The following is a 24,389-nucleotide window of genomic DNA, read 5'->3' on the forward strand; positions in this document are numbered from 1 at the left end:
GGCCCGGCTGAGGCGCGCTGCCCACAGCCCTCGCGGAGCCGCCCCACCAGCCGCCCGAGCCCCGCTGCCGCCGCGGCCCTCCCGCTTCGCCCCCATGGAGGATTACCACAAGCCCGACCAGCAGACCCTGCAGGCCCTGAAGGACACGGCCAACCGGCTCCGCATCAGTTCCATCAAGGCCACGACCGCGGCCGGCTCCGGGTGAGTGAGGCAGGCGGGCTGCCCTGCGGCGAGCCGCGCTCCCGCATCCCGGCTCCTCCATCCGTTCAGCGGTGGGGAGGGGCTGCCGCGGGCTCCCTCAGCCCCTTACCCGCTGCCCGGGGACACATCGGCGTCTCCCGAGGGCAGATTCCCCCCTACACCCCTCGCTCTTTGCTGAACACCGAGCGGGCGGGGATGCCGGGAGCCCGCCGGTGCCTCCCGCCGGTGGGCTGAGGCGGGGATGGGGGGGGTGGCGGCCAAATCCCCTGTACCCCCCCCGGGACCCCAGCGGCACGTCGGGGGGTTCGGGTGACGGCGGTTGATGTGGAGGTGCTACCTCGGGAAATGGCGGCGGAGGTGTGGGGCTCCCGCCGCCAAAGGCCGCCAGGCCCGGCCCGGCCCGGCCCCGGGGGCGACCGTCGCCCCGCCGCGGGCCACCTCGGTCACCGGGGCCGGCGGGTGTTGTGACTGCGGAGAGAGGCCGGGAATGCTAAGTTGATGCAGGACTGAAAACCAAAGAATTTGTGCCCGAGGCGCAAGCGGTTTCTTTTTCATTTCGTGCCCGTCAGTTGGAACTAATTCTGCACAGAATTTCAAGCGAGCCCAAGCGGGATTATCTGTGAAATGCCCGCGGTCCCAAATGGGCAGTTTATTCAGGCCTCTGGACAGGATTTAGCGTGGGCTCTGATGTGTGCAGATTCCAGGGTTATCCTTCCTTTGATCGTGCTTTACCTATGGAAAAAAATCTCTGCAAACAATCAGCTTTTACTCATGTAAAATTAAAGCCATTTTTTCTGCTTGAATAATACATTTGAGTGCCTCCATGTAGGCAGCTGACCTTCCTTTTTTTTTTTTTTTTTTAATATACCATCTTGTTGCAATTTCCTCCTTTGGACCTCATTGAAACTGGCTATAGTGTTTAAAAAAAAAAAAAAAAAAATTGAAGGGATCCTTTGGATGCTGAGGTTTGTGTGGAGAAAAGCGATGTGCAAAATATTTTAAAGCTGCTTCTTTGGATTGCCTTACGCTTCCCGCCCTGTGTCTGGCATGGGCTACCTCCCACGGCTCTTTCTCAAAGCATACAGAAACTGAACTTTACTCGTTCCTTTTGCATACGGCAAAGGAAAATGCCGCTTTGGTTCCTCCCGTAAAATGGAGCGTTGGGACACTGGGAACCGCTCAGCTGGCCAGAGGAGTGGGTTTTTACAAAGCCGTAGCTTGTTTGGTCCAGTCTGAACAGAGATGTACGGGACACCCGGCAATCCCTCTCTTAATTCTGGATTTGTTCCAGAGCTATGATGTACAGGCAGTATTACACAAGCCTGTGCGAAATGGTAGGTAAGAAAAATTGTGCTAAATCGACTTAGTAGAGCTCGGGCTTCAGTCTTGAGCTTCTAGTGTGTGTTTTAAGCAGGCCACAGAGATGTACGGTACCAGTTGTCTTATTTACAGATAAAATTATTTCTCTGTTTTGTCTGATACGCTATTAAAGAACAAGGCTCTTGCTGCAGCCTTTGCTTCTCTTCTGTGGTCCATGAAACTCAATAGTAAAATCGTTTCCCCTGTACTGGTGAAGCAACAGTAAAAGTGGTTTTACTCAAGTTTTTTGTTCCTGGTTCACGTGTGCTACAACACTGAGTCCTTCTCGCACAAAGGCGTTTCATAATCACTGTAGTTTAAGAATAAGCGCTAGAGTTGTGTAGATTCTGAAATTATTACACAACCTGATAATGAGCAGATTATGAAAGATGGGCTCTGGAGGGAAGATTCTGTTGACAAGTCATATATTTTCTTAATTAATAAGATTTGGTTGTCAAGATGGTGGTGTAGTGATGTGCCTGAAAGAAAAAGACATTCAGAGTCTGTTGCAGGGTTAGGCAAATCACATCCCTTGCTAAAACAGCTATACCTTATGAATGTGTCTTCCAAAACCTGAGCGAGACAATAAGCTTTGCTTAAATTGCTGGTATACACGACAAATGTAGAAAGATCTTTGAATGCAAGTTAAATTTAAATAGAAGCTTTCGGTTAATAAAAAAAAATTTCCTTGTTGAGGAAATTTGTGTTTGTTAAAGGTGTAGTTTGTAAAATTGAAGGAAATACTTGCAATAAAAGCACTTCAAACAAAACAGGACCTGCCTACTTCTTCCAAGGAAGTAATTTCTGTAAACCGTGGCACGTATTGCACCAGGACAAGTGGTTCTGTGGTAGGTCTGACACACCAGTTCTTGCAGTCTTTACTCGTACTAACTTTTGTTAAAGAAAGCGCAGCCTTTGTCTGGACAAGAGCTGACAGATCAGGCGGTCTGATCCCGAAGATGCTCAAAGGTGTAGCTTTGAGTACTTTACCAGCTGTAGCGGAAAAGTTCAGTGAACTGGAAACAAAAATGTGCTTAAAATGCCTTAAGTGGTGAAAAAATTTGATTAAAGTTAGTTGTAAAGATTGAACATAATTGCTTTTGGGTGTGGAACAAGTTTGTCTTTTAGATAAGTGGCGCAGACGCTTTAATCAAAACTGGTAGAGTCTCATTTGTAGCTAATGATAAATTTCTGCAGTTTTTAAACAGTCCCTATCTTCCTAGAAATTAGGTGGTTAAATTCTTAAAAGTGGAAGTTGCAAGAGTTTCTTAAGAAGCAGTGGAGTTTCATAACACATGGTTGCAAACTACATGTGTTACAAACTATTTTCTCTTTTATTTTTTTTAGCTTTTCTTTCAGTCGGTGTGCCATTTTAATATTCCACCGCTGTTCCTTTTAATTGAAATATGTAGATGGAGCTAATATAAATTGGTATAGAGTAATAAAAAAAACCCCACATTGGAGGAATTATTTTACTTTTGAGCGATGTGGATCCAGAATTTCAGTGTTCTAATGTACTTTAGTTTGGTTTCCTGCTAAAGGGCTGTATTTCAGAGTTTAAGGCAGTTCTCCAGTGGAAGCCGCCTGGCGGAGAAGCGTGTTGATCGGGCCATCACCACCACAAAGTTCTAGGTTGTTCATCAGTCGGGAACAAAATGTGGAAGATTGTGTGAGAACAGTGGCGGTGACTTGCTGTGGGTTTTTTTCTCCCCTTGTACAAGTGCTCCAAATACACTTTGCTAAGGATTAGCAAGGAGTTCTTTTAACAGAAGTTATTAGAAAAGTATGAGTCATTAGAAGACCAGTAGATGTAGTTAAGGTGACTATATTTACAGAAAATTGTATAGTTGATTTTAGAATGATTTCTGATATCCGATACCAGTTAAATTTTGGGTGACTTCTGTTAGTAGCAAGTAATTTAATTAACCTGTAGTTTTAATAAGATTTTTTTTTTTTTTCAGTTTTTCAGGTAATTTATTAAAACTTTCTACCTTCTTTTTTTTATTTCCACACGCTACCATTTTAGGTTGTTTAAAACTTTTTTTACCAAGACCAGGAGTTCATAGAAGTATGGTTAAGTATAAAGTTAATAAAATTAAAGGAATGAAAGCTTTAAACAAGCATGTAAGGCTTATTGATTAACTCAAATACATAAATATTTACTAATATGTTTGAACCATGGTTTAAAGCTAATTCTTTTGGTTCCCTGTGTGTGAGTACTTACTAAGGGATGGACACTAACCATAATTCGTATTTTGCTAGTGTTTTGCATGTTCGTATTCTCTTATTTCAGCACTGGGATGTTGGGAGGGAAGGTTTATTACTACCAGAAGAGAATATTCTGATTAAAGTTCTAGTGAAAGTGTTGTCTAATCCTAACATGCATGGTAAATGTACATGCGGGAAACAAAATGAAATGTGACACTTCCATAGTAAGCTTGTCCTATTTTACAAGTAGGGTCAAATATTTTAAGAGTAAGGTGTTGAAGATGAAAAAATAAACATTGGTAGAAGAGAAACTGAGATGACACTGCAGGTTATCTTCAAAGCTGGTGCGGATTTCTGCAGCTATAACCTTCTTACTCTTCATCATTCACTTTCCTGTGCTTCAGTAGCAATCACTGATGTAAAGAATGATCCTATTTACACCAGTAAAATCTGAAAAATGCTACTTTCCGCACTCAGTAAAGGTTTTTAAAGAGCCTTCTGACTCTTTTTAAGCTTTACTGCAAGTGAAAAGCCAAGGCTGATAACACTCAAGTGGTCAAATGGTGCCATTCCTTCAAGATGCATAAGAACTACAATGATCATTATTTAAATTACAGTAATACAGATAAAAGTAATTGTGTGCCCTTCTATTACACTTCAAATGAAAAATATTCCTTGTATTGAAATAACTCAAATATTTGCCACTTGGAAATAACCCTTTTCTGGTAACTTTATATTTGCTTGTATGTTACTATACTATATGGTATAGTTGCTTCTGACTGAAATGGGCCTCTTTATTTTTTTTAAGGCAAGTTATAGTTGAAGTATTAATTTGTATTACTGCTGAAAATTGTTGCAAAAGTCGTCCCAGGTAGTTCAGTGGGAGAGACTATCCCAGATACTTACAAATGTTTGATATACCAACTACTTCGATATTTCAAACTGGTAGAGATGTAAATGTGTAAATGTAGAAAATTTTGGTTCCTCTCTTAGCCAAAGATTAAGGAAACTAGTGTTTTACAATGTGTATCTGGGTGTTTGCTGGAGACAGTAAATTTCTGTGTCCAGTTTCAGTATAAGATGAAACACAAGAATTGTATTACTCAGTGCCCTCTTTAGAAATCAGAATTCTAGTTCTATCAACTCTAACAGTAAATAAATATTTTTTTAAAGTGGTACTTATGCTGTACAGTTCTAAATGTTCCAGAAGTTTCTGCGAAAATTAATCTTGCATTACCCATCCCTGCCTGTGCAACAGGGCCTGAACAAGTCCTGACGCCACACTTACAATTTAGTGAGTGGCTGAAGTACTATGGAAAGCTGTCTCTGTTTCCTCTGCATCAGTGTGAATTTCTGCCGGCAGATAAATCAGTAGGGAATGGTTTCGGGCCCAGGGTCCTACTGCTTCCTGTGCTTCACAGTCAGTCGTTAGGGTGGTGTGCCTTGGCATGAAGAAGAACAGAGAGCTCTAAAAGATGTGTCCTTGAGCTGTCACCAGGGTCTATCTTTTAACATCCACTTTAAACAGATAAGAAGACTCCCTTTATCGCAAAAGTACAACTAATTGGCATTGGTATAATGGTAGAAGGGATGGGTTATCAAAACCACTTAAGACTGTATTTTGATGTTGAGGAGTAGGGGACTGGTAAGTGATATTTTGTCCTAAGCAAACAATAATGAGAAGTGGTAATCTTGGCTCTGTCTTGACTTGCAGCCACCCAACATCATGTTGCAGTGCAGCAGAGATTATGTCTGTGCTGTTTTTCCATACCATGAGGTACAAAGTGCAAGATCCCAGAAACGCCAGCAACGACCGGTTTGTTCTTTCCAAGGTAAAGTCGTAGCTGTTGCGCTATACTGTTGCAGTCTGCTTAGTAAAGAGCTGTCTGTCTGTAAATTGTCTTCCTTGACTTACGCTTACTTCTGCTTGCACCTGCACAGAAGTCTAGTGAAAATATTTGAGAGCTTGGAATTTGTCTACTTCAGAAAGACAAATAAAAGCTGGTTAAGTCATAGCATAACTCAAAAATAATTAAAAAGTATCTGTATAATGTGTCTTGGTAAGTCTTAACTATGTTAAGTTGTTCTAATATTAAGTAATAAATGTTATATTGTCTATAAAATCTATCAAGAAATATTAATGTCTGTTTTATTTTGGCATGACCAATTTTTTAACGAGTCAGTCGCAGCTAGCTTTTGTGCCCTGCTTGTTAAATGCAGCCATGCTGTTATGCCTGCAGTCACGTCACAATGTGCACTAATTACTGTCAGCTTTTCAGGGCGCATTATATGAAATAGTTATGGTAGGCTACTGGGTAGTTTGCATTTCTACTGTGCCAGTATGATGTTAAAGTCAGTACTACTTCTGAAGCCACTGTGTTAGAGAAAACACATAAAACCACAATCTGGACTGGCCATTAGTGTTTCTATCCCCTTTTGCTTTATGCCCTTGCAAATCACAGGGATGTTGTATGACATAAAGGCAGTTGAGGGGCCTTTAGGAAACATAAGGATGTGAAAAATGGCAGGTGAAGTACTCCAGTGAGGTAGGTTCCATCTTTTGGAGTTAGTTCCTCACTTGGTGGCTTGCAATAGTGCTGCAGAGCTGGTGGTGAATATCCTTGCATTGGATATAACTGTTGCCACTTCTAATTGCCATTCCGGAATAAATAATTGGATGAGCCGCAAGTAGCTAATGCTGAGGTGGTAAAGCAATGAGAGAGAGTCGCTTCTTCACGTTTGCTTTATCTTTCTCTAATTAATTGGGGTTTCTGCCCAGAGTTGCTAAATGGCCTCAAACCTCTCCATGCTTTTTTGACTCCTAATGACGCCATGGATGGAAGATGACTACTACTCCGCAGTTGGCCGGTTGGACCTGACCTTGTACTTTGCTTAAAATTTCTGTTTCTCTCTAGGGTCATGCAGCACCGATTTTATATTCTGTTTGGGCAGAGGCTGGATTTCTACAAGAAGCAGAATTACTGAACTTGAGGAAAATTGATTCTGTCTTAGAAGGACACCCAGTACCAGTGAGTGCTCATAAACTTTGATGAAAGATGGTGTTTTCTATAAAACGAGAAGTGTGTGTATTTTGCAGCAATTCTTGGTGACCAGCTACAATACAGGAAAGATAAAGACTTATTAAAAGGATGATGATATTTATGGCTTCACAACTGAATCAGTGCCTGCATTTGAATGAGCAGGCAAAAATGACCTGTATTGTAGTAAAGTTCCCCTGCAGTCCTGTATGTCAATATTTCCTATTTCAGAAAGGTTTATATAAAGCTCTAGCATGGCTTTTCTTGTCCTTTAAGAAGCTTTGAGGTATTTCAGGAGTTTATATCCTGTTTGGTCACCTCATTGGTCTTTCCATTCCCAGCCAGTTGTTTCAAATGATTCTTTTTTACACAAAATCATCAATTCTTAAGTTTTGCTATGCAAGGCACAGCAGAGAAATCCCTGGGCCACAGGTACCATTCCATCTCGGAGGGCCTAGTTGGCTTGTGACACTGATCATTAAGGTACATGCGTTGCAGGGAAAGGAGGCAATGGTGCAGGGAACAAGGCAAGATTTGGAGGGACCTGCATTATATGGCTGAGAGGCTGAATTTTGATGTATGGTGAACCATCTCCTAGCGCTGGAATTTAGTTCCTCTGTTTCTTAAACCAGAACACTGTAAATTAATTGTTGTCTTTTTATTCTCAGAGGCAAGCGTTCACTGATGTGGCTACTGGATCCCTTGGTCAGGGTCTTGGTGCTGCATGTGGAATGGCATACACTGGCAAATTCTTTGACAGAGCCAGGTAATTCCATCTTCATATTTCATGATTATAGACATTCAATGGGAATATTTTGTGAAAAGGTATTATATTCTTATCTCAATCGGGGAAAAAAAAACCCCTTCTTTATTCCCCATTCTCAAATCTAATTTCAAATTCAACTTTTAAATGATAGATTACTAGCCTGATAAATGTAAAGCTATTGCCAGTGAAGCTGCCAAGGATTTAAAGATTAGCAAGAATCTGTGCATATGTGTGTTCCTTTTGTAACCAGACAGTGTTGCAAGGTGATGTTCCTGAACAGAGAAGACAGTAAGTTGTTGATGCAGCCTCTAACTTCCAGAGAGTAATTGATAGCAGTTTGGAGACTGGTATGTGTCCCCTTAGAAGGAAGACGGAAACTAGAGATGCGCCTGTTCAGAGTCAGATGACAAATAATGGAGAAAGTATATCTAGATAAGGAGCTGTTATGGTCAATAATAGCACCATTGAATCATAAAGTAGGGCTTCAAAATGTTATCAGAAAGGCACTCGACTCCATAGAGACAAAAATGACTGCTTCTGCCATTTGTTTTGTGGACAAGAAAAGTAGATGTCTAAAGGCAAATCTGTATGAGGAGGAAAATAGCCTGATGTAGTTGATATATTTTATGTGACAGTTCTAGTACATTCGAGCATAGGCTGCCCAGTTAATGTGCCCTACACTTCACTAGCTTGAAATCATTTCTGTGAAAGATGACTTGCTGATTTTAATTGAGTTTAGCAGATGCTACGTGTGGAAAAAATGTAACCAGTGCATACATGAGAGAAGAAAAAGGTGGTCTTTCATGCAGTACTGGGGAGCAGCTTATGTGGAAGGAGTTCAGATTTAGCTGAAGGCAGGTGGGATTCAGGTTAAAAGTCTGTTATAGCTTAATGTCTAGCTAAATGTATAGCTTAATGTCCTGCTAAAAAAAAAAATTGCTAAGAGCCATTTTGATTATTTTGTTTTAAAATTATATATTTGGAGGCTAATTTACTACTTAATTTTTTTTTAATTCTAATAGGAAATAAACATTTATAAAGCTTTGTCATCCAAAAAAATGAGAGTGGTAATAGAAGAAAAATACAGCGGTGAATCCCGCAGAAATTAGGCAATACTCCTGCTAGCTGAGTTTTACCTAAATAAAAAGCTTCAGTGTTTGGAGAAGAAGTCTACAAAGTCATACCATGCTCATTATCCCGAATTCTGAATTTAGTTATGCAACAGACTTTAATCCATATTTGAGTTCCTCATCAATTTATAATTTCCTGAAACGAAATTATTGGTTGTCCTTCCAGGGAATATGTGGTAAGAAGGAGGAAGCAGCCGGTAGCCCTTGGTGCATTGTTAGTGATCCTGCTGAGTCACAGTGACAGTGTTCAATGAGCCTGTTCATTCAAGCCTTGCAATAGGAGGCTTAAAACCTGATTTTCTTGAGAGAAAGGTTTGAAAAGGAGTATCCAGTATTTCTTATCAGTTTTGTTTTTTTTTTTATGTGTAACAGCTCAAGTGTGTTTTAATTTAATTTGTCTAATAGTATGTAAGGTTATCTGAGGTGAATGCATTGAGCAATGGGAGTTGAGTTTGGGATAGAAAAAACAGTGAATTCTCACCATGAATTGTTAGAGGGCTTTTGCTTTTGATTTAGTTGCGCTTACACACCAAACTTAATTATTTTTTTAATTTCTTCTTCTAGCTATCGAGTGTATTGTCTGCTTGGAGATGGGGAGTTATCTGAAGGCTCTGTTTGGGAGGCAATGGCCTTTGCTGGATTTTACAAGCTCGATAATCTCGTTGCTATATTTGATGTTAACCGGCTTGGACAAAGTGACCCTGCTCCTCTGCAGCATCATGTTGAAATTTACCAGAAACGCTGTGAAGCCTTTGGGTATGTGATTGGAAGAAGTTCAGAATAGTCTCCCATTTGAAACTATATGTTTTATTTGCTTTAGAGGAAAAATAGAAGGACTGCTAACTCAGATAAATTTGCTAGAGCATCTTAAAGCAGTTTTTATGGCATTAAATACAGATTTTATAACTGTTTGTGTAACCAAATGTACTGTCATAGTAAGTAGATCAGAAAAAAGAGCATGGAAACCATTACTCTTAAGAAAATTCTTTGTGTATTGGCTTTCATTTAGTTTAGAAATGTATATTTCTATGTAGATGAAAAAATCCATGATAAAAAACTCTCAGATACAATAGCAGCCATACAAGTTATGATGGTTCATTTTTATTATTTTAATTAACTTTCATCATCAGTTTTTAAATTCATTTCTAGATGTTTGATTTGCTGTTGTGATTAAAAATGGCTATTATGTCTGAAGAAATCTAGGATAACTTACTTATCTGTGGGCTGTGAATTTTGCTAGTAGCTGTTAATCCCTCTTGTTTCATTTTGCGTTATAAAAAAGGGACTATGATATTTTATGATCTCAATTGCTAGTTCATGCTCCTGGCGTACGTTGGGTCTCTTAAAAAGACGCTGCATTGGAATGAAGTTAGTATTCGTTATTGTTATTGCTAACTACCAGAGAGTGTCACATGCTAAAGCCCTTTAGAAAGAGTTGATCTGTTTGTGTTCTTAGCTGGCACGCTATCATCGTTGATGGACACAGCGTGGAGGAGCTTTGCAAAGCCTTTGGCCAGGCCAAACATCAGCCAACGGCTATCATTGCAAAGACTTTTAAAGGCAGAGGCATATCAGGTAATAAAACATCTATCACTTTGCATATACATGTGTATATAATAATATATACCTAGTGCTGCAATAAAGTTGCAATCATTAAAAAATACAGGTTTAACATTTTGTTAGAAAAAAGTTGGTATTCTATCAGCTTTTTGACTTGATCACACTACCATACAATCTGAAAACTCAGAATTTCTTGCTACTGGGGTTTTTTTTCCCTTTGTTACCTTTTCTTATGGAGGACCTCAGATTGACGCTTCACTGGAAGCAGGCAAAGATGTGGCTCTCAGTTCTTCACGTTTTCCATCCAGGTGCACTTCCATGTTGACCAGGCTTGTACAGATCCCCAGTTGCAGAGTAGGATTTCCTCTGCTGTCAGCTGTTCTTCAGATGTTACTCTTTCAAAGGTCTTTTCTTTTTGGAGTTCACGGTGCCTCTTAAGATCCTTTTGTAGTTTTCATGTGGTGTGAAACTTACCTAAATATCATTATACTGACACGTTTGAGCAACAGCGCGCAGAAAGTCTTTCAAACTCTTCATACTTCTCAACAGCATTAGCGCTAAGAAAATGATTTTGGTTCTTGAAAGTGAGATGGGTGCTGGCTACTGAGTGTTGTAGCCATGGAACAGGGTAAATGCATATTCAGTGTGTCAGGGGTTGCCACAATTCTGTTCAGCCACAGCTTTTATAGCAGCACTCTGTGAAGTTTTCTTTCTGAGCAGATAAATATTAATAACAGGAGTGAATATCTTCGTTCCTTTTCATTGAGTGAGCAAGAAACATTTATTATTCTTAGTCACTTACTCAGTGAAAAGCAGCATATTAGCCAGAGAGGTCATTTTGCTGCTAGTGCCGGGTGCACGACGGTAAGAGTCATCAGAAGCTATTAAAATAAAGCTGTAAAACCTCAGCTCTTGTTTGAATGAGACAGCTTGGTTAACTCTTGTTTGAGACTTACCTGAGTTTGTTTGTTCAGGCCTAGCTGTTGAAATGTCATGGTAACTGTTCACACTGATTTACTGTTTACTTCTTGCCACACTTATGGACCAGGTCTTTTTAGGTGTCAATTTAAAAACAATTTCAGTAGAAGACACTGGAATTTCATCACTAGTTTGGAATATGTGGAATTTGACTGTCTCTCTTATGTTTTTCAACATGTCTGTCTTGATGCAATTGAATACTATTGAAATTTGTTACAGTTGGAATAATAAGGAAGTTCTGCCTTGGAAGACTATACTAGACTGTCATAATCCACTGCACTTTTATCTTAGTAAAATCTGTAGCTAAAAACTTTATTAGTTTTAATATTTTTCTTATTTGTAACGTAATTTTAAATACGCAGGTGTTGAAGATAAGGAAAGCTGGCATGGAAAGCCCCTGCCAAAAAACATGGCTGAACAAGTCATTATGGAAATAGATGACAAAATTCAAAATAAGAAAAAGCTTTCTCCAGCCCTCCCGGAAGAAGATGCACCTATAGTAAATATTAGAAACATTAAGATGCCATCTCCACCAACTTACAAAGTGGGAGAAAAGGTACTCCCTTCCTTTTTCACTGTTTGTTAGGTATCTTTGAAGTGTGAGACTGTTTAACGGGTGGCAGAAGGTTTTGTGTTATCCCTTGCCACGATTTCAACTACGCACCTCTTCTTTCCTATTTTGAGTATCCTGGTAAATACCTACCTCTGTGGTGTGACACAGACATTCCACTCGCTGGGTATTGAAAGGATATATTAAAATACAAAGACTCAAATCACTCTTCTGCACTTTGTGATCACTATCAATTATCCAAACTATTTTATGTATATTTAAGATTAAAGCAACTCCATGAGGTTCAGTGAATTTCCATGAGTGGAAACCAAGGCTTTCAAAGTTTCCGAGCTGGATTGGTAGGGAGCTGCTGATTTCAGCACAAATACATGTCCTGATGCTTTGCTGTATTTTTCTTTTTTTGTTTACTCTTCTATGTGTCATTGTTCTCATACGTACTTTTGATACATGTAAATGGTTTTGGTTGTGTTTTGGTTTAGGTTTTTTTAATTGTATGTGCATGCACTCACTGGAAAAAAAGAAAATGAGGAAAAAACAACCTTCTAGAAACAGAAAGTTTTAACAGTACTGCTGATTTTTCTTTTCCTAGTGGGCTACCCGCAAAGCTTACGGGGTTGCACTTGCAAAACTGGGCCATGCTAATGATCGAGTGATTGCTTTGGATGGAGACACAAAGAACTCCACCTTCTCAGAGCTTTTTAAGAAAGAACATCCCAGTCGCTACATTGAATGCTACATTGCTGAACAGAACATGGTAACTGCTCTCTCCGTTTTATGAAATACCGGTGTTTCACAGCAGGATCTGAGACCTTTCAGTCTGAGTCTTCAGAAAGTGGGATTTTAATATTTGCTTTTCGCGTGTGTATTCATGAATATTTAATTTGACTTGCTCTCTTCTTAGGGAAAATAGGCTATGGCAAAAGCTTACAAATATAATACACCAGGAGCGCTTCTAATTACTCTTTCCTAAATCCCCCGTATTTATTTTTGTGGTCATATTGTCTGCGTTTCAGCAGAACAGAAGGAGACGGCAACGTGTAAACAACAGCAATACTTTCCACGGTGTGATTTGTAGAAATTTAACTCTGAAAAGGCGTTTTAGGTGTAGGTTTTTTTTTTATCACAGGAAATAGAGTGTCACAACGTGACAATGAATTCTACGCTAGACTGGTCTATAAAGATGAGGAGAGAGAGAAACAGTTAATAAATTTAGCCTGATGACATTTGTACAGAAAGAACTAAAATAATTTGATAACTCATTTGTTTCACTGAGTCTTCAGTTGCCACCTGTATGGGTTCATGGAAGCAAATGAAATTAAAGACACAAATTTAGGCAGAAATTTGTTGTTGTCTTTAATGATTTATAATCATGGACTGTCTCTTGCAAATTTTATACTAGGGCAGTTTCATAAGCTTGAGTCAGGCATTTTGGGATTTACATCAATTTAGGAGAAATCTGCCATGAAGAGCAGACTAATTTCTGTGTGAACTGAACGTATGGGTTAATTGTAGTGATAAACAATTTAAGGACCTTGTTCTAATTCCCATCGTGCTGAAGAAAAGCCCTTTTTAGTAAATATCAGTCCAAATAACACAGGTAAATCCATTCCCACTTAATAATGATAATTTTTGTCTGCTGGAGATAATAAAACCATGTCCTTTGGATTGGAAGTGTAAACTTTTGATCCAAGAAAAGAAAGACAGGGGGATAAGTCTTAAAGCTCTGTGAGTGGCTGCCTGGAGCAGATGAAGAAAATAAATGAGCTGCCAGTAAGGATGAACGAGAACAGTTAGCAGCCTGAGGCAAGGAGCAGAGGAGATGCTGGAAGATACTGAAAGAGTTGCCTCCTTTCTTTTTTGGAAAGGACAAAAATGAAGAGCAGGACTGGACAGATTCAAAATCTGCATTGAGAGCTTCTTGCTTAAGTTTACAGTAGGAAGTTCCATGGATGATCTCTTAGAAAGACAATTGGTAAGTGAGGAATTCACTGTTCCTGTACAATCTCCCTCTTTTCAGGTGAGCATTGCAGTTGGTTGTGCCACTCGTGACAGAACTGTTGCTTTTGCCAGCACCTTTGCTACCTTCTTCACACGGGCATTTGACCAGATCCGTATGGCTGCCATCTCCGAGAGTAACATCAATCTCTGTGGGTCGCACTGCGGTGTTTCTATTGGTAAGTTATCAGTTTGGCCTGATAAAAATAGAACCTTTCCCTACAGGTTTTTCAACTGTACAACTATAGAGTGATGTAAAGGGATTGGACTGAAAGCGAGGAGCTTAGATTCCTTTCCATCCTTGCAGTTGGCGTCCTTTGTGATGAGATTAGTCATGTAGCTTTGTTTCCCACTTCCTAAAATGAGAAACTAATGATACTTATTGTTACACTAATTACTTATATGTTGCACTCTTGTCTGCCAATCTCAAAACCACTTTGCAAGGGATAAATATTTTTGGTTTATTATGCCTTTGAAGATCACAGATTTGAAATAATTGCTTCAACTTATCTCGGTATTTCTTACTACTTGAGCAGTTGATATGTTGATTAAAAAACCCCCAAAACCTCAGAGTACTAATGAAATGGGAGCTGTGAAGCTGTTACATAATTCAGGAAATTGGCAGTACCTTCTCTGGTCTTTGCTTCCCATTGTAACTGTTTGGTATGTGTCAGATCATATTGGCATTTGAGTTTTGGTTTGAGGGAGGAAGGGAGTTTTGTTTTTTTAATGAAATGCACAGACATCACCCATGAAAACAGGAGCAGACTTGCATAGCAAGAAGAAAAATACCAGTAGACATTCATGCTTGAAAAACTCCTAGGTATTTATAGAGGAAAAGGAGAGGGAGAGCTGACAGGGGTAGTAAATTAAGGCTCTCTGCATACATTGATATTTCAGTTGATTTAATAGTTTTGGCTGGCAGTATGGTTTGGAAGAGGGTTGGGGTTTTTTTTGTTTAAAACAAAATATTTCTTGACTTGTAATATTGGTAAAGATTTAAAGATGCTTCATAAACGTGTGTAGTCTCGTCCAGAACCTCAAACTTAACTTGCAGTGGTAGAGAGGATGCTTTAGTAGTGGAGACTGTAAGTAGAGTTATATCAGATTATGGCCTGTGTATGTCATTAGGGGAAGGATTCTATTACAAGCCTCTTTCTTTTTAAAATCAGTCCTCCCAACTCATCATAGTCTAGTTCAATCCAGTTTAAGCCTTTTAGCAAGCAGCAAAGGGTGTTGGTGCAAAAGCCAATTAGCTTTGGTCTTTGCTCATTTAAGAAGATTAAACTCCTTTGGGTTACCTGAATTGCCTGCTAAAGCTACACTTCCAAGTTTCAGTTTTCAGCACTTGAAATGTTCTGCTGGGAGCTGTGATTGTGAAGTGCGTAGTTAGATTTATAAAGTTGTTTGAGTTACAAATCTGATTCAGGCCTCAACTGTGATTTTCAAAAAAGAATTTGAACCCAAAGTTTTGCAACCAAGTTGTAAAAGAAAGTAATTCAGAGAAATCCTTTAGCAGTTAGAAAATTCAATTTTAATGGAGGGGTATGAATTAAGGGTATTTCCTATTAGAACTGCGGACCTACATGGGATTCAGAATCCTAACTGGATCTGTGGTGAAAATTGAAGTTCTATGTATGTGTTTCTAGGTATAGAACTGCTTCTGGGCAGAAGCCTGAGAGTCTGGATTTCTGCTGCATTGAAACTTGGACCCATTAAATTAATGAGAAATAATTATCACAATGATCTTCTGAACTTGTACTAAGTTCACTCCTAGACCAGCAGCTGCTGAGGGACCGAAACATCTAATGAAACATTAAATATGTTTTCAAGGTCATAAGAGAATACTGGAAAAATCTGTATTTTCCAAACTGAACATATAGGGAAAGAAATCATGGTGTACATGTGTCAAAAATAGAAATATCAGTTGTTTAGACAATCAGTTTTGTATTCTAGACATTTGATTCTGTTCATATTAAGCGCTTACATTTTTTTATTAAGCTATGAATGTAGGTTTTGCAGATTTAATTGAAAATTATTCTCTTTTGATCTGTGTTATTCTAAAAATCCCCATAAATCAGGATTTCTTAAAGATGTGGCCAAACTCAGCTTAGTGCTAGCCTGTAAATCGTAGTATGAACTGGGAATGCTGGTTATTATTGGCACCATGTTAGCGAAAGTAGGACAAGCACAAGTACTCTCTTTGCCATGGGTAAGATTCTGATTCAGGTACCTGTTAATTTTGTTCTTCATAGTTTCACTTTTCTTCTATGTATACATTGTGTGGGTGGATTTTAGGAAAGGAAGATGCCCACTGAGATCCCACTCGCTCAGCCAGAGCGCGTACAGACTTAGAAACTGATGTTGAGAAATTTTTTCATGTCATTACTGAAAGCTGGGATGCTCTCTTTTCCTGGTTCATGCTTACTTTATTAGTAGCGTATAGCGGGAGAGCTCAATGATTGCTTTCTTTAACGTGTTTCAAGTTCTTCAGAGTTTTGTGCTGCTTTTATGAAAATATTCTCCTCCTTCCTCGTGAACTCGTCCTTCTTGAGTAACAGGTAGTGGGTGCCTGTGGGAAGCGTGTGGCGCTGCTGCGGCTCTGCGGGCTGGGGCATGACAGGTTCAGCGCTCTCTGCACGGGTGGTTTGGAGCAGCGCCGTTCCCAAAGCACCAGTACATAAGGCCACTGGGGGTTGGGGGTGTTGTGGTCGTTGTTTCTTTAACTGTGGAAAATCATGGCATCCAGCACAAGTTCTGGCTAACGATTCTTTCTTACAGATCTCCGGTTTATGCCATAAGGTGCTCAAGTTGTTATATTAACAACACAGATGCCCTATTGCTCTTTATAAGACTTTTTATAGTATTGAAAAATACATACCCTTCATTTAATCTCGAAGTGAGCCTAAGAATTTGAGAGTGGTTGTACCAAGTGCACTCTCCATTTCTGATGGAAGAAATGCAATTCTCCTTTCACATTTCCAGCAGTTTAAACTAGAGGAACACTAGTGACAAGTATACATTTTGCTTGTGCAGCGTCAGTACATGTAAATCTGAAGATGCTCAGATATCTTGTGACTCTCTTTCTATATCTGTACCCTTCCTACTTTAGTTGTCTTCCATTTCTATTGTTGTTATATTTTATTTTCTATTTTTTCTTTTTAACCCCAGTTCTCTTTCTTTTTAGCCTCTTTCTATCTTTATTTACTGTTTAGATGGTTCCAAGTTTAAGGAGAAGATGATTCTTTTCTCAAGCAGGTAGACTTGCATGTCCTGTGTGTGCCTGTTTTTTTTACTTTTTTTGTTATTTCTGGTTTGCATTGAACCTCACTGCTGTACTGAGTGATTGTCAAAGTGTGCACTTACTCTTTTGTAACCCTGTTTTAATTCTTTTAGGTGAGGACGGCCCATCTCAGATGGGACTGGAGGATCTGTCCATGTTCCGGGCTATCCCCAACGCCACTGTGTTTTACCCTAGCGACGCTGTAGCCACTGAAAGAGCAGTAGAAATAGCTGCCAACACCAAGGTTTGCATCACAGTATTTCTGGGCCAGTGTCTTTTGTTGCTTCTGGCATGTTTCTTGCATGTCTCTACCCACATAAATTCTTTCAAAGGCTCCAGCGTGGCAGGGGGATGTTTTCTTTGCATGGAAAGGTTGCAGACATTCTGTCCAGGCTCATGCAGAATGAACAGTCTGGAATGCTGTGGGCCAGATTTGGAGAGATGTAAATGATTACACAACTATTGCAGTTTAGATCTAAATTGGCTCAGGAATAAGGGCAAGTGTAACTCCCTTGTTGGTCTTTAGCAAACTTACAGAAAGCATACTCATAGTATGGTATCTCTGGGGCCAAAATTGAAGCTGGATATGGCAAGATAAATTTATCTTGAGGATTTTGATCATCAAGTGCCTGTACATGAAAGCTCAGGAGTCAGGTCCTCTGGTAATCTAGGACAGTCTACATCTCTTGGAGATGCTGAGAGCTGGTGCTTATGCCAGTTGGCAGTCTCACTGGTCATCTTTTGCTCCTCTGTTGCCAGTGATGGATTGCAGTTAACTTCCACTGTGGCTGAAGACAACTAAGGCTTCCTGTGGCTGTGACAGAGTTTCTGCTCTCTCTTACCTTCAGCTAATTTGACACTGTAATGGTCAGATGTCATCGGTAGTGTTGGGTCAGATCATCTCCTTGATTGGTACTTCTTTTGGCTGCCATAGCAATTTACCTTGAGAAAGGAGCAAATCTGAAAAATTTCAATCTTGCTAGTATGACTTTCAAGTGAAAGAGTGTGCAAGTTTGCCATGTAACAAATGGGATGAGTGGTTTGTGAAAAATGATGGGGGGGTGTTAGGGAAAGGAGCGTAAGGTAGTGTGAGGGAGAGATTGGATTTAAGTACTGGTTTGTTACATCTTTTGGAAGAGCATCTGAATATTAGCTGATGGAAGGCATTTTCCCTTGCTTCCAGCTGAGCATTTCTTCTTTTGCTTGAAAGTCACTAGAGTAAAATTTGCGCATATATGGCAAAGTTCTAAGGTTCTAATTAACTGGAGTGGGATTCTCCTGCTGATCCTTTCTGATCTTGGAATGCGACAGAAAATTCTAAGGTATCAGCACACTCTTAAGAAGAGGTTAACAGTACTGTAATATCTGAAAGCACCAGCTATTGAAAAAGGACTAATGGGAATTGGGGAGGAGGGGAGCGTAGAAAAGTTTACTTGGCAGAACCAGAGGTAACATAACAGGGTGAAAACCAGACAAATAGGAAAAAGTAATTTTTGCTGTATTTTTTGCATGGGGTTTACAAACTAGAATGTCAATGCCTTTCTGGTTTTGTAACTTATAACATGTTTACTTCCGAAACAGGGCATTTGTTTCATAAGAACTAGTCGTCCTGAAAATCCTGTCATTTACAACAACAATGAGGACTTCCATATTGGACAGGCAAAGGTAAATAGAATCAGAAAAAATATGCAAGGTTCCTCCTGTAAAAAAACCTCTTACTCTAAGGCATTCCAATGCCACAGATTTGATCTTTTTAAGAAAATCTCCAGAACTGTTAGAAATATCAATAAGATTTATCGTTAAAAATACATGGAAACGTTTTCTTGCAGGTGGTTCTGAAAAGTAAGGATGACCAAGTGACTGTGATCGGAGCAGGAGTCACTCTGCATGAGGCCCTGGCTGCAGCAGAGCAGCTGAGAAAAGGTGATCAGATTATATTTTTGGTGGTTTTTTTCCTTTTTTATCACTTAGCAAAGAAATCAATAGCACTCAGCCTAACCTCTCACCCTTTGTACTGGTAAACATTAATTAAAATGTTACAGGCAGCTGGTCACCTGTTAAGCTGGTACAGTGCAACATAGCCTGCGTCTGCCAATCTCGCCTAACTGAGCAGGTTTGAGTTAGCTTAGCAGCGTTAGCGACCATGAAAATGGCCAAACTGATCAGACCAAAGTCTCCTTAGAATTGCTACTCTGTCTGAAAGTGCCCTGCAAGCAGCGTCTGAGAGGAAGTGTGTCTGAGCAGGAGTGATCTCTCCCTGGCATGTTGTCTGGGGGAGCTGGGGCACCAGTGCCATCGAATGCAGCCAGGCTGGGCCCAGTTAACAAAACCCGGCTTCTCAGCTGAGCCGCAGCGACTGCGCGCTCACGCAGCGCTGGGGACACGCACTGCCTCCCTGTAGATACGGTTCACTGCTGACTTGGTTTTTTTGAATGAATGTATCAACTTTTAAGTAGCGTGGGAGGCAGTAATTCTGTGATAGTGCTCAAATACACTGACATTTCACAGTGAAGATAAAATCCTTCAATGAAATAAGAAGATAAAGAAACCATTAAAAATCCATCTGTGAGTCAGTAGCCTACACCCAGGAAGAGATTACAAATAGTAGGAGATAATACAATTAATGCTGCCTGTGGCTTATGGGTAGCTTTGTGGGCTGTGTCTAGGTGGAGAGAGATTTGGTCAGGATGTTGAAACAGGAGGTTTAGGACAATTTTAAAATTGCATTTTTAGAACTAGTGTTATTTTTCTGTGTTCACCATGCCTTGGGATGCTCTGCAAGTGTGAATAACCAGCTACAGAGAGATAATCCCTTAGTGTAGAGGCAGCGTCTAACACCTAAAATATATTGGCCACTAAAGGGCCTTCTGTCAACATAACATAGGGCTTCTTTGTGTACGATAAGAGTTGACTCAGTGTTGGACTAGCCAAGATCAAACAAAACCACATGTAATTTGCTATTCTTTATAAACAATCGCCATTTGTACATAGCTTTAATGAGCAATCTGGGCCTGCTATGTGATGACAGGACAAATTCTGGTTTTGATGCCAAGCTTAAGGGTGCGGTGATCAGGGCAGGGGCAATTCAAACAGGCAGACCTGATCTGTGGGCAGCCTGCAGTAAAGAATTCCGAATGCCTACAGACTGAAGAAGCAGGAGGAAATTGTGCTTGAATTGACAATAAAGTTAAAGGTAAAATAAAGTTCTGGGAAAGAAATTGTGACTGTTGGTCTGAATAAAGAAGGATTTCTAGACTAGATTCTGCTCTTACCTATAGGAAGGCCAGTTGAGTTACTGTTTTGCTGACGGACACTCCTGGTGACCTTGAGTCACTTATCCAAGGCTTTTCTGCCTCAAGAGTTTTGTCTGTGGAATGGATGGATATTTCTGTCTCACAAGCTGCATGAAGAAAGAGTACATACAAAAATTGGGGTTGTTTGGATTCTGTGGTAGGCAAGCCATAAGTACAGATACCTGTGAGTTAGTGTAGACAGTTTTTGTAATAGCTCTAAAAGATCTCAGGGGGTTGCCTGTATAGAATCATAGAATGGTTAGAGTTGGAAGGGACCTTAAAGATCATCCAGTTCCAACCCCCCTGCCATGGGCAGGGACACCTCCACTAGAGCAGGTTGCTCAAAGCCCCATCCAGTCTGGCCTTGAACACCTCCAGGGATGGGGCATCCACAACTTCTCTGGGCAACCTGTTCCGGTGTCTCACCACCCTCACAGTAAATAATTTCTTCCTAGTATCTAATCTAAATCTCCCCTCTCATTTTAAAACCATTACCCCTCGTCCTATCGCTCCACTCCCAATCATTTGCATTGTCTTGCATTCTCCAAATTCATGTTGCTAATCATTTCATTCTATTTCTGCAGAAAAAATCTTCATCCGTGTGATTGATCCCTTCACTATAAAGCCCCTGGATAAGAAGACAATACTTGAAAATGCAAGAGCGACCAAAGGCAGAATCATCACTGTTGAGGACCACTACCATGAAGGTGAGCTGGGTCCAAGGGGTCACGGCCCTCACAGTTGTTCCCCAGGGGCTGGAAGCTCAGCTTTCCTGACCTGAGAGAATTTTTCTGTTAAAGCAGAAGAGAGGTTTTAGCCTTTTCCTTTGTTGTCACTATTAGAAGATGACACTGAGGGTTGACAGTTTCCTAAGGCAATGGGTTAATCAGGGCCGCCTTTCTGATTACCTTGCCTTGCGTGCCCTTCTGCATGCTTGGTCCAAGTGAAGCTTTGATTCATTTGTTCCCAGTGAAACTGTAAATTCCCGCTGCGGCAGTTTCTGCGGTCACTCTGGGATAAATTCTTCTCTCTTTCTCCTCTACTATTATGAATGAGCAGATCGGGGCTTGTGAAGAGCCAGAACGCTTTATGTCCTCATTGGACTCTTTTTGTTCCTTCGCTTCACTTGGGACAGGCTGTTTCAGTCTGTTGCTGGTATATGGTAGTGTTCTTAACCTGAGGGTAAAAAGTGCATGATGCATGTGAGAAGGAATTCCTAAGATGATTCCCAAGTAAATCTTAAGATAAAATGCTTCTTGGGAGAAGCAGAGTAGTTTTTATGTAAGACTCCCAAAGCTTCTATGCCAGGATTTTTATTTAGAATCATAGAATCATTTAGGTTGGAAAAGACCTGTTAGATCATTGAGTCCAACCGCTAACCGAGCACCACCAAGTTACCACTAAACCATGTCCCTCAGCACCACGTCTACCCGTCTTTTAAATACCTCCAGGGATGGTGACTCAGCCGCTTCCCTCGGCAGCCCGTTCCAATGCTTGACAACCCTTTCTGTGAAGAAATTTTTCCTAATATGCATCCTAAACCTCCCCTGGCGCAACTTGAGGCCGTTTCCTCTTGTCCTCTCACTTGTTACTTGGAAGAAGAGACTAACCCCCTCTATAGAGCCTTCTTACCCTCAAGCAGATCAACACTCCCACCCAACTTGGTGTCATCTGCAAACTTACTGAGGGTGCACTCGATCCTCTTGTCCAGGTCATTGACAAAGATGTTTACCAGAACTGGCCCTAGTACTGGGCCCTGGGAAATGCCACCTGTGACTAGCCACAAACTGGAGTTAACTCCATAATCTGCTGCCGCTTGCTCTCTGACATGCCTTGTTTGCACAGGTTTTAGGGCCTTGCCTGTGCAAACATGTCCTGTGAGGATGAGACCGTACGCAAACAGAGAGCAGCTGTTGGGAATTGCATGTCAGGCTTGTTCCTCGTGGGGGGAGATGGAGAAAATGGCAAAGAGACAGCTGTGATCTATGGCATTAGTAGATATTATAGATATCTACTAATAGAAATTAATAGATATTATGAGAATATTATCCTACTTCAAGGAGAGCATCACTCTTACCAGGTATCTGAAGTGAGCTGGTATTACCCTAAGTGCTGGTTAGACCACAGTTTTGTTCCAGACTCTGGATGGTGATGGCATCACTGAGCCTCATCATTTTCTAGCTTATCTTTCAACTCTGGACAAACATTTTACTGCAGATTTGCAGGATGGCAAAATCATCACACTCTGAGGTGATGAACACGTAGTTTACACTGGCAGCTTTCTCTGTGTGATGCAATCAAGGACGGTCAAGTGCACATGCGTCACAAGCCTGAATGCATTGGGAGCCGGCGTCAGGCTGATCTTACCACCCACATCCATGGAGGTGCCTCCAGCTGGAGGCTGAGTGTGACCGGTTAAATCACACTGTGCCCGGAGCTGTGGAAAATGCCGCGTTCCTGGACACACCCTACCTGGAGTGCAGCACCAAGGTGTCTCTCCTACCAGGTCTGGGAACACATGCTTTTGACACTAGTCCTGTGTTTAATTCATCCCTGGTATTCCTGTGTCCAGTGTCTCTCCTGCTGCCACGCAGCTCCCCGTTGCATCCTTTGTCCCCGTGACTGATGGTGACTCAGTCTGAGCTGAGCTCTAAGCAAAGGTTCTGAACGTACTGCGTAACTTGGAGAGGTGCTGAGCGGCACGGACAGGCATTGTGAAAAGATGGAGCTCTTAAATGCTGTGCGCATGGGTGGGAATTAGGACTTCAGTGCATTAAATACACTTGCAAATGCTTCTCAGTCTACATATATTTTTAAACCTGGCCCTCAGTGTCTGATGCTGAAGTGGTGAGGGCTTCCTGACAGTTCTGTGCCCTTTCGAGGTATATGTTTCTTACTGCCAATTTGTAATTCCTGCAGAAATGTCAGGCTGGTTGTCCTCAGAATGCCTTCGAAATAGGGAATTTGTTTCATTTCACAAATGGACAATTCAGACGTATGTTGTGGTTGATGTTTCTCATAAGCACGTCAACTGAGGATTTAACTTGCATGGACCTTTGATCAGATCCACGTACAATCTATATGTTGCCTGTTGAAGCCTACAGATGTGTGTCACGTCTGACTTTTTTCCCGTAGGTGGCATTGGAGAAGCGGTGTGCGCTGCAGTAGTGGGTGAGCCTGGAATCACAGTCCATCGCTTGGCTGTGTCTCACGTACCTCGCAGCGGGAAGTCAGCTGAGCTCCTGAGGATGTTTGGCATTGACAAAGATGCCATTGTGCAAGCTGTTAAGATGGCAGCGTCCAAATCAAGAAATGCGGAGTAGTTTGAAGCATCTTGTGCTGTGTTCCAGAAAAGCAATGTTCAGAGAAGTACTGTAAGTTTAAGGCAGGCAAAGGTGCTTTATGTAGAGAGTTCTAATAAAAATACCAGCTTAAAAATCTTCTGGGTTTTAATCTCTCTTTCTCCGTGGGGTTTTGTGCAGTGGGGTAACAGCTGAATGTTTTCAGTCATTGAAAAACCTTTAGGTTATTTAACAATCCATGGGCAGCAGCGCTTTGTCTGCCTGTTGTGTAGCGGGAGCGTTCTCTGCTTTGCAAGTAACCTCCCCTACCAGGAGCTGTAACATGGGAGTGGCCGGGTGCTCACTGAAGGTCTGAGCGGGCTGTGCTTCAGCAGGGAAACAGGCATTGGACACGGTACCCTAGAGGGAATTGAGTCGCTTTTGTTCCATGTTTGGTGCAACTTACAGCTGAAGGTTGACATCGTAGGCATTGGACAGTGAAAAGCAGGAACGTGTACTGGGGGAGGAGAGTGGCCAGTGCCTTGGCTTCAGTCTCTCCTCTCTGCCTTGCCCTCTGGCCGGTTCAAACCAAAGACAAGAGGGAAGCGCCCCGTGGGCTGGATAATGTCAAAGAGGCAGGAGATGTTGCAGGTCCTGGAGCACCAGCCGGGGCAGGTGGAGGCCCAGCAGAGCTGCGGGGTGGGTGGTAAGGCGTGGGCTCAGGAG

General features: G+C 41.2%; 1 protein-coding gene across 4 annotated transcripts; it reads left to right on the forward strand.

The window, feature by feature from the left end:
• The first annotated feature begins 3 nt into the window (after nucleotides 1-3).
• TKT (transketolase) lies at nucleotides 4-23,822 on the forward strand. Of its 4 annotated transcripts, XM_074151274.1 has the most exons (15): nucleotides 4-201; nucleotides 3,587-3,628; nucleotides 5,483-5,600; nucleotides 6,684-6,797; nucleotides 7,475-7,572; nucleotides 9,267-9,458; nucleotides 10,159-10,277; nucleotides 11,603-11,796; nucleotides 12,401-12,565; nucleotides 13,829-13,985; nucleotides 17,203-17,333; nucleotides 18,671-18,754; nucleotides 18,919-19,012; nucleotides 20,967-21,089; nucleotides 23,518-23,822. In XM_074151274.1, the coding sequence occupies exons 3-15, from the start codon at nucleotides 5,517-5,519 to the stop codon at nucleotides 23,703-23,705; spliced, it is 1,743 nt and encodes a 580-aa protein (XP_074007375.1). In that variant the 5' UTR covers nucleotides 4-201; nucleotides 3,587-3,628; nucleotides 5,483-5,516; the 3' UTR covers nucleotides 23,706-23,822. The 4 variants fall into 4 exon arrangements, with proteins under 4 accessions (XP_074007375.1, XP_074007374.1, XP_074007372.1 ...); XM_074151273.1 differs by lacking the exons at nucleotides 3,587-3,628; nucleotides 6,684-6,797 and adding an exon at nucleotides 4,961-4,968 and having other exon boundaries at nucleotides 8-201; nucleotides 5,509-5,600; XM_074151271.1 differs by lacking the exon at nucleotides 3,587-3,628 and having other exon boundaries at nucleotides 8-201.
• The last annotated feature ends 567 nt before the right edge of the window (nucleotides 23,823-24,389 follow it).

This window comes from Numenius arquata, chromosome 8 (assembly GCF_964106895.1).
Source record: "Numenius arquata chromosome 8, bNumArq3.hap1.1, whole genome shotgun sequence".
Taxonomy (NCBI): domain Eukaryota; kingdom Metazoa; phylum Chordata; class Aves; order Charadriiformes; family Scolopacidae; genus Numenius; species Numenius arquata.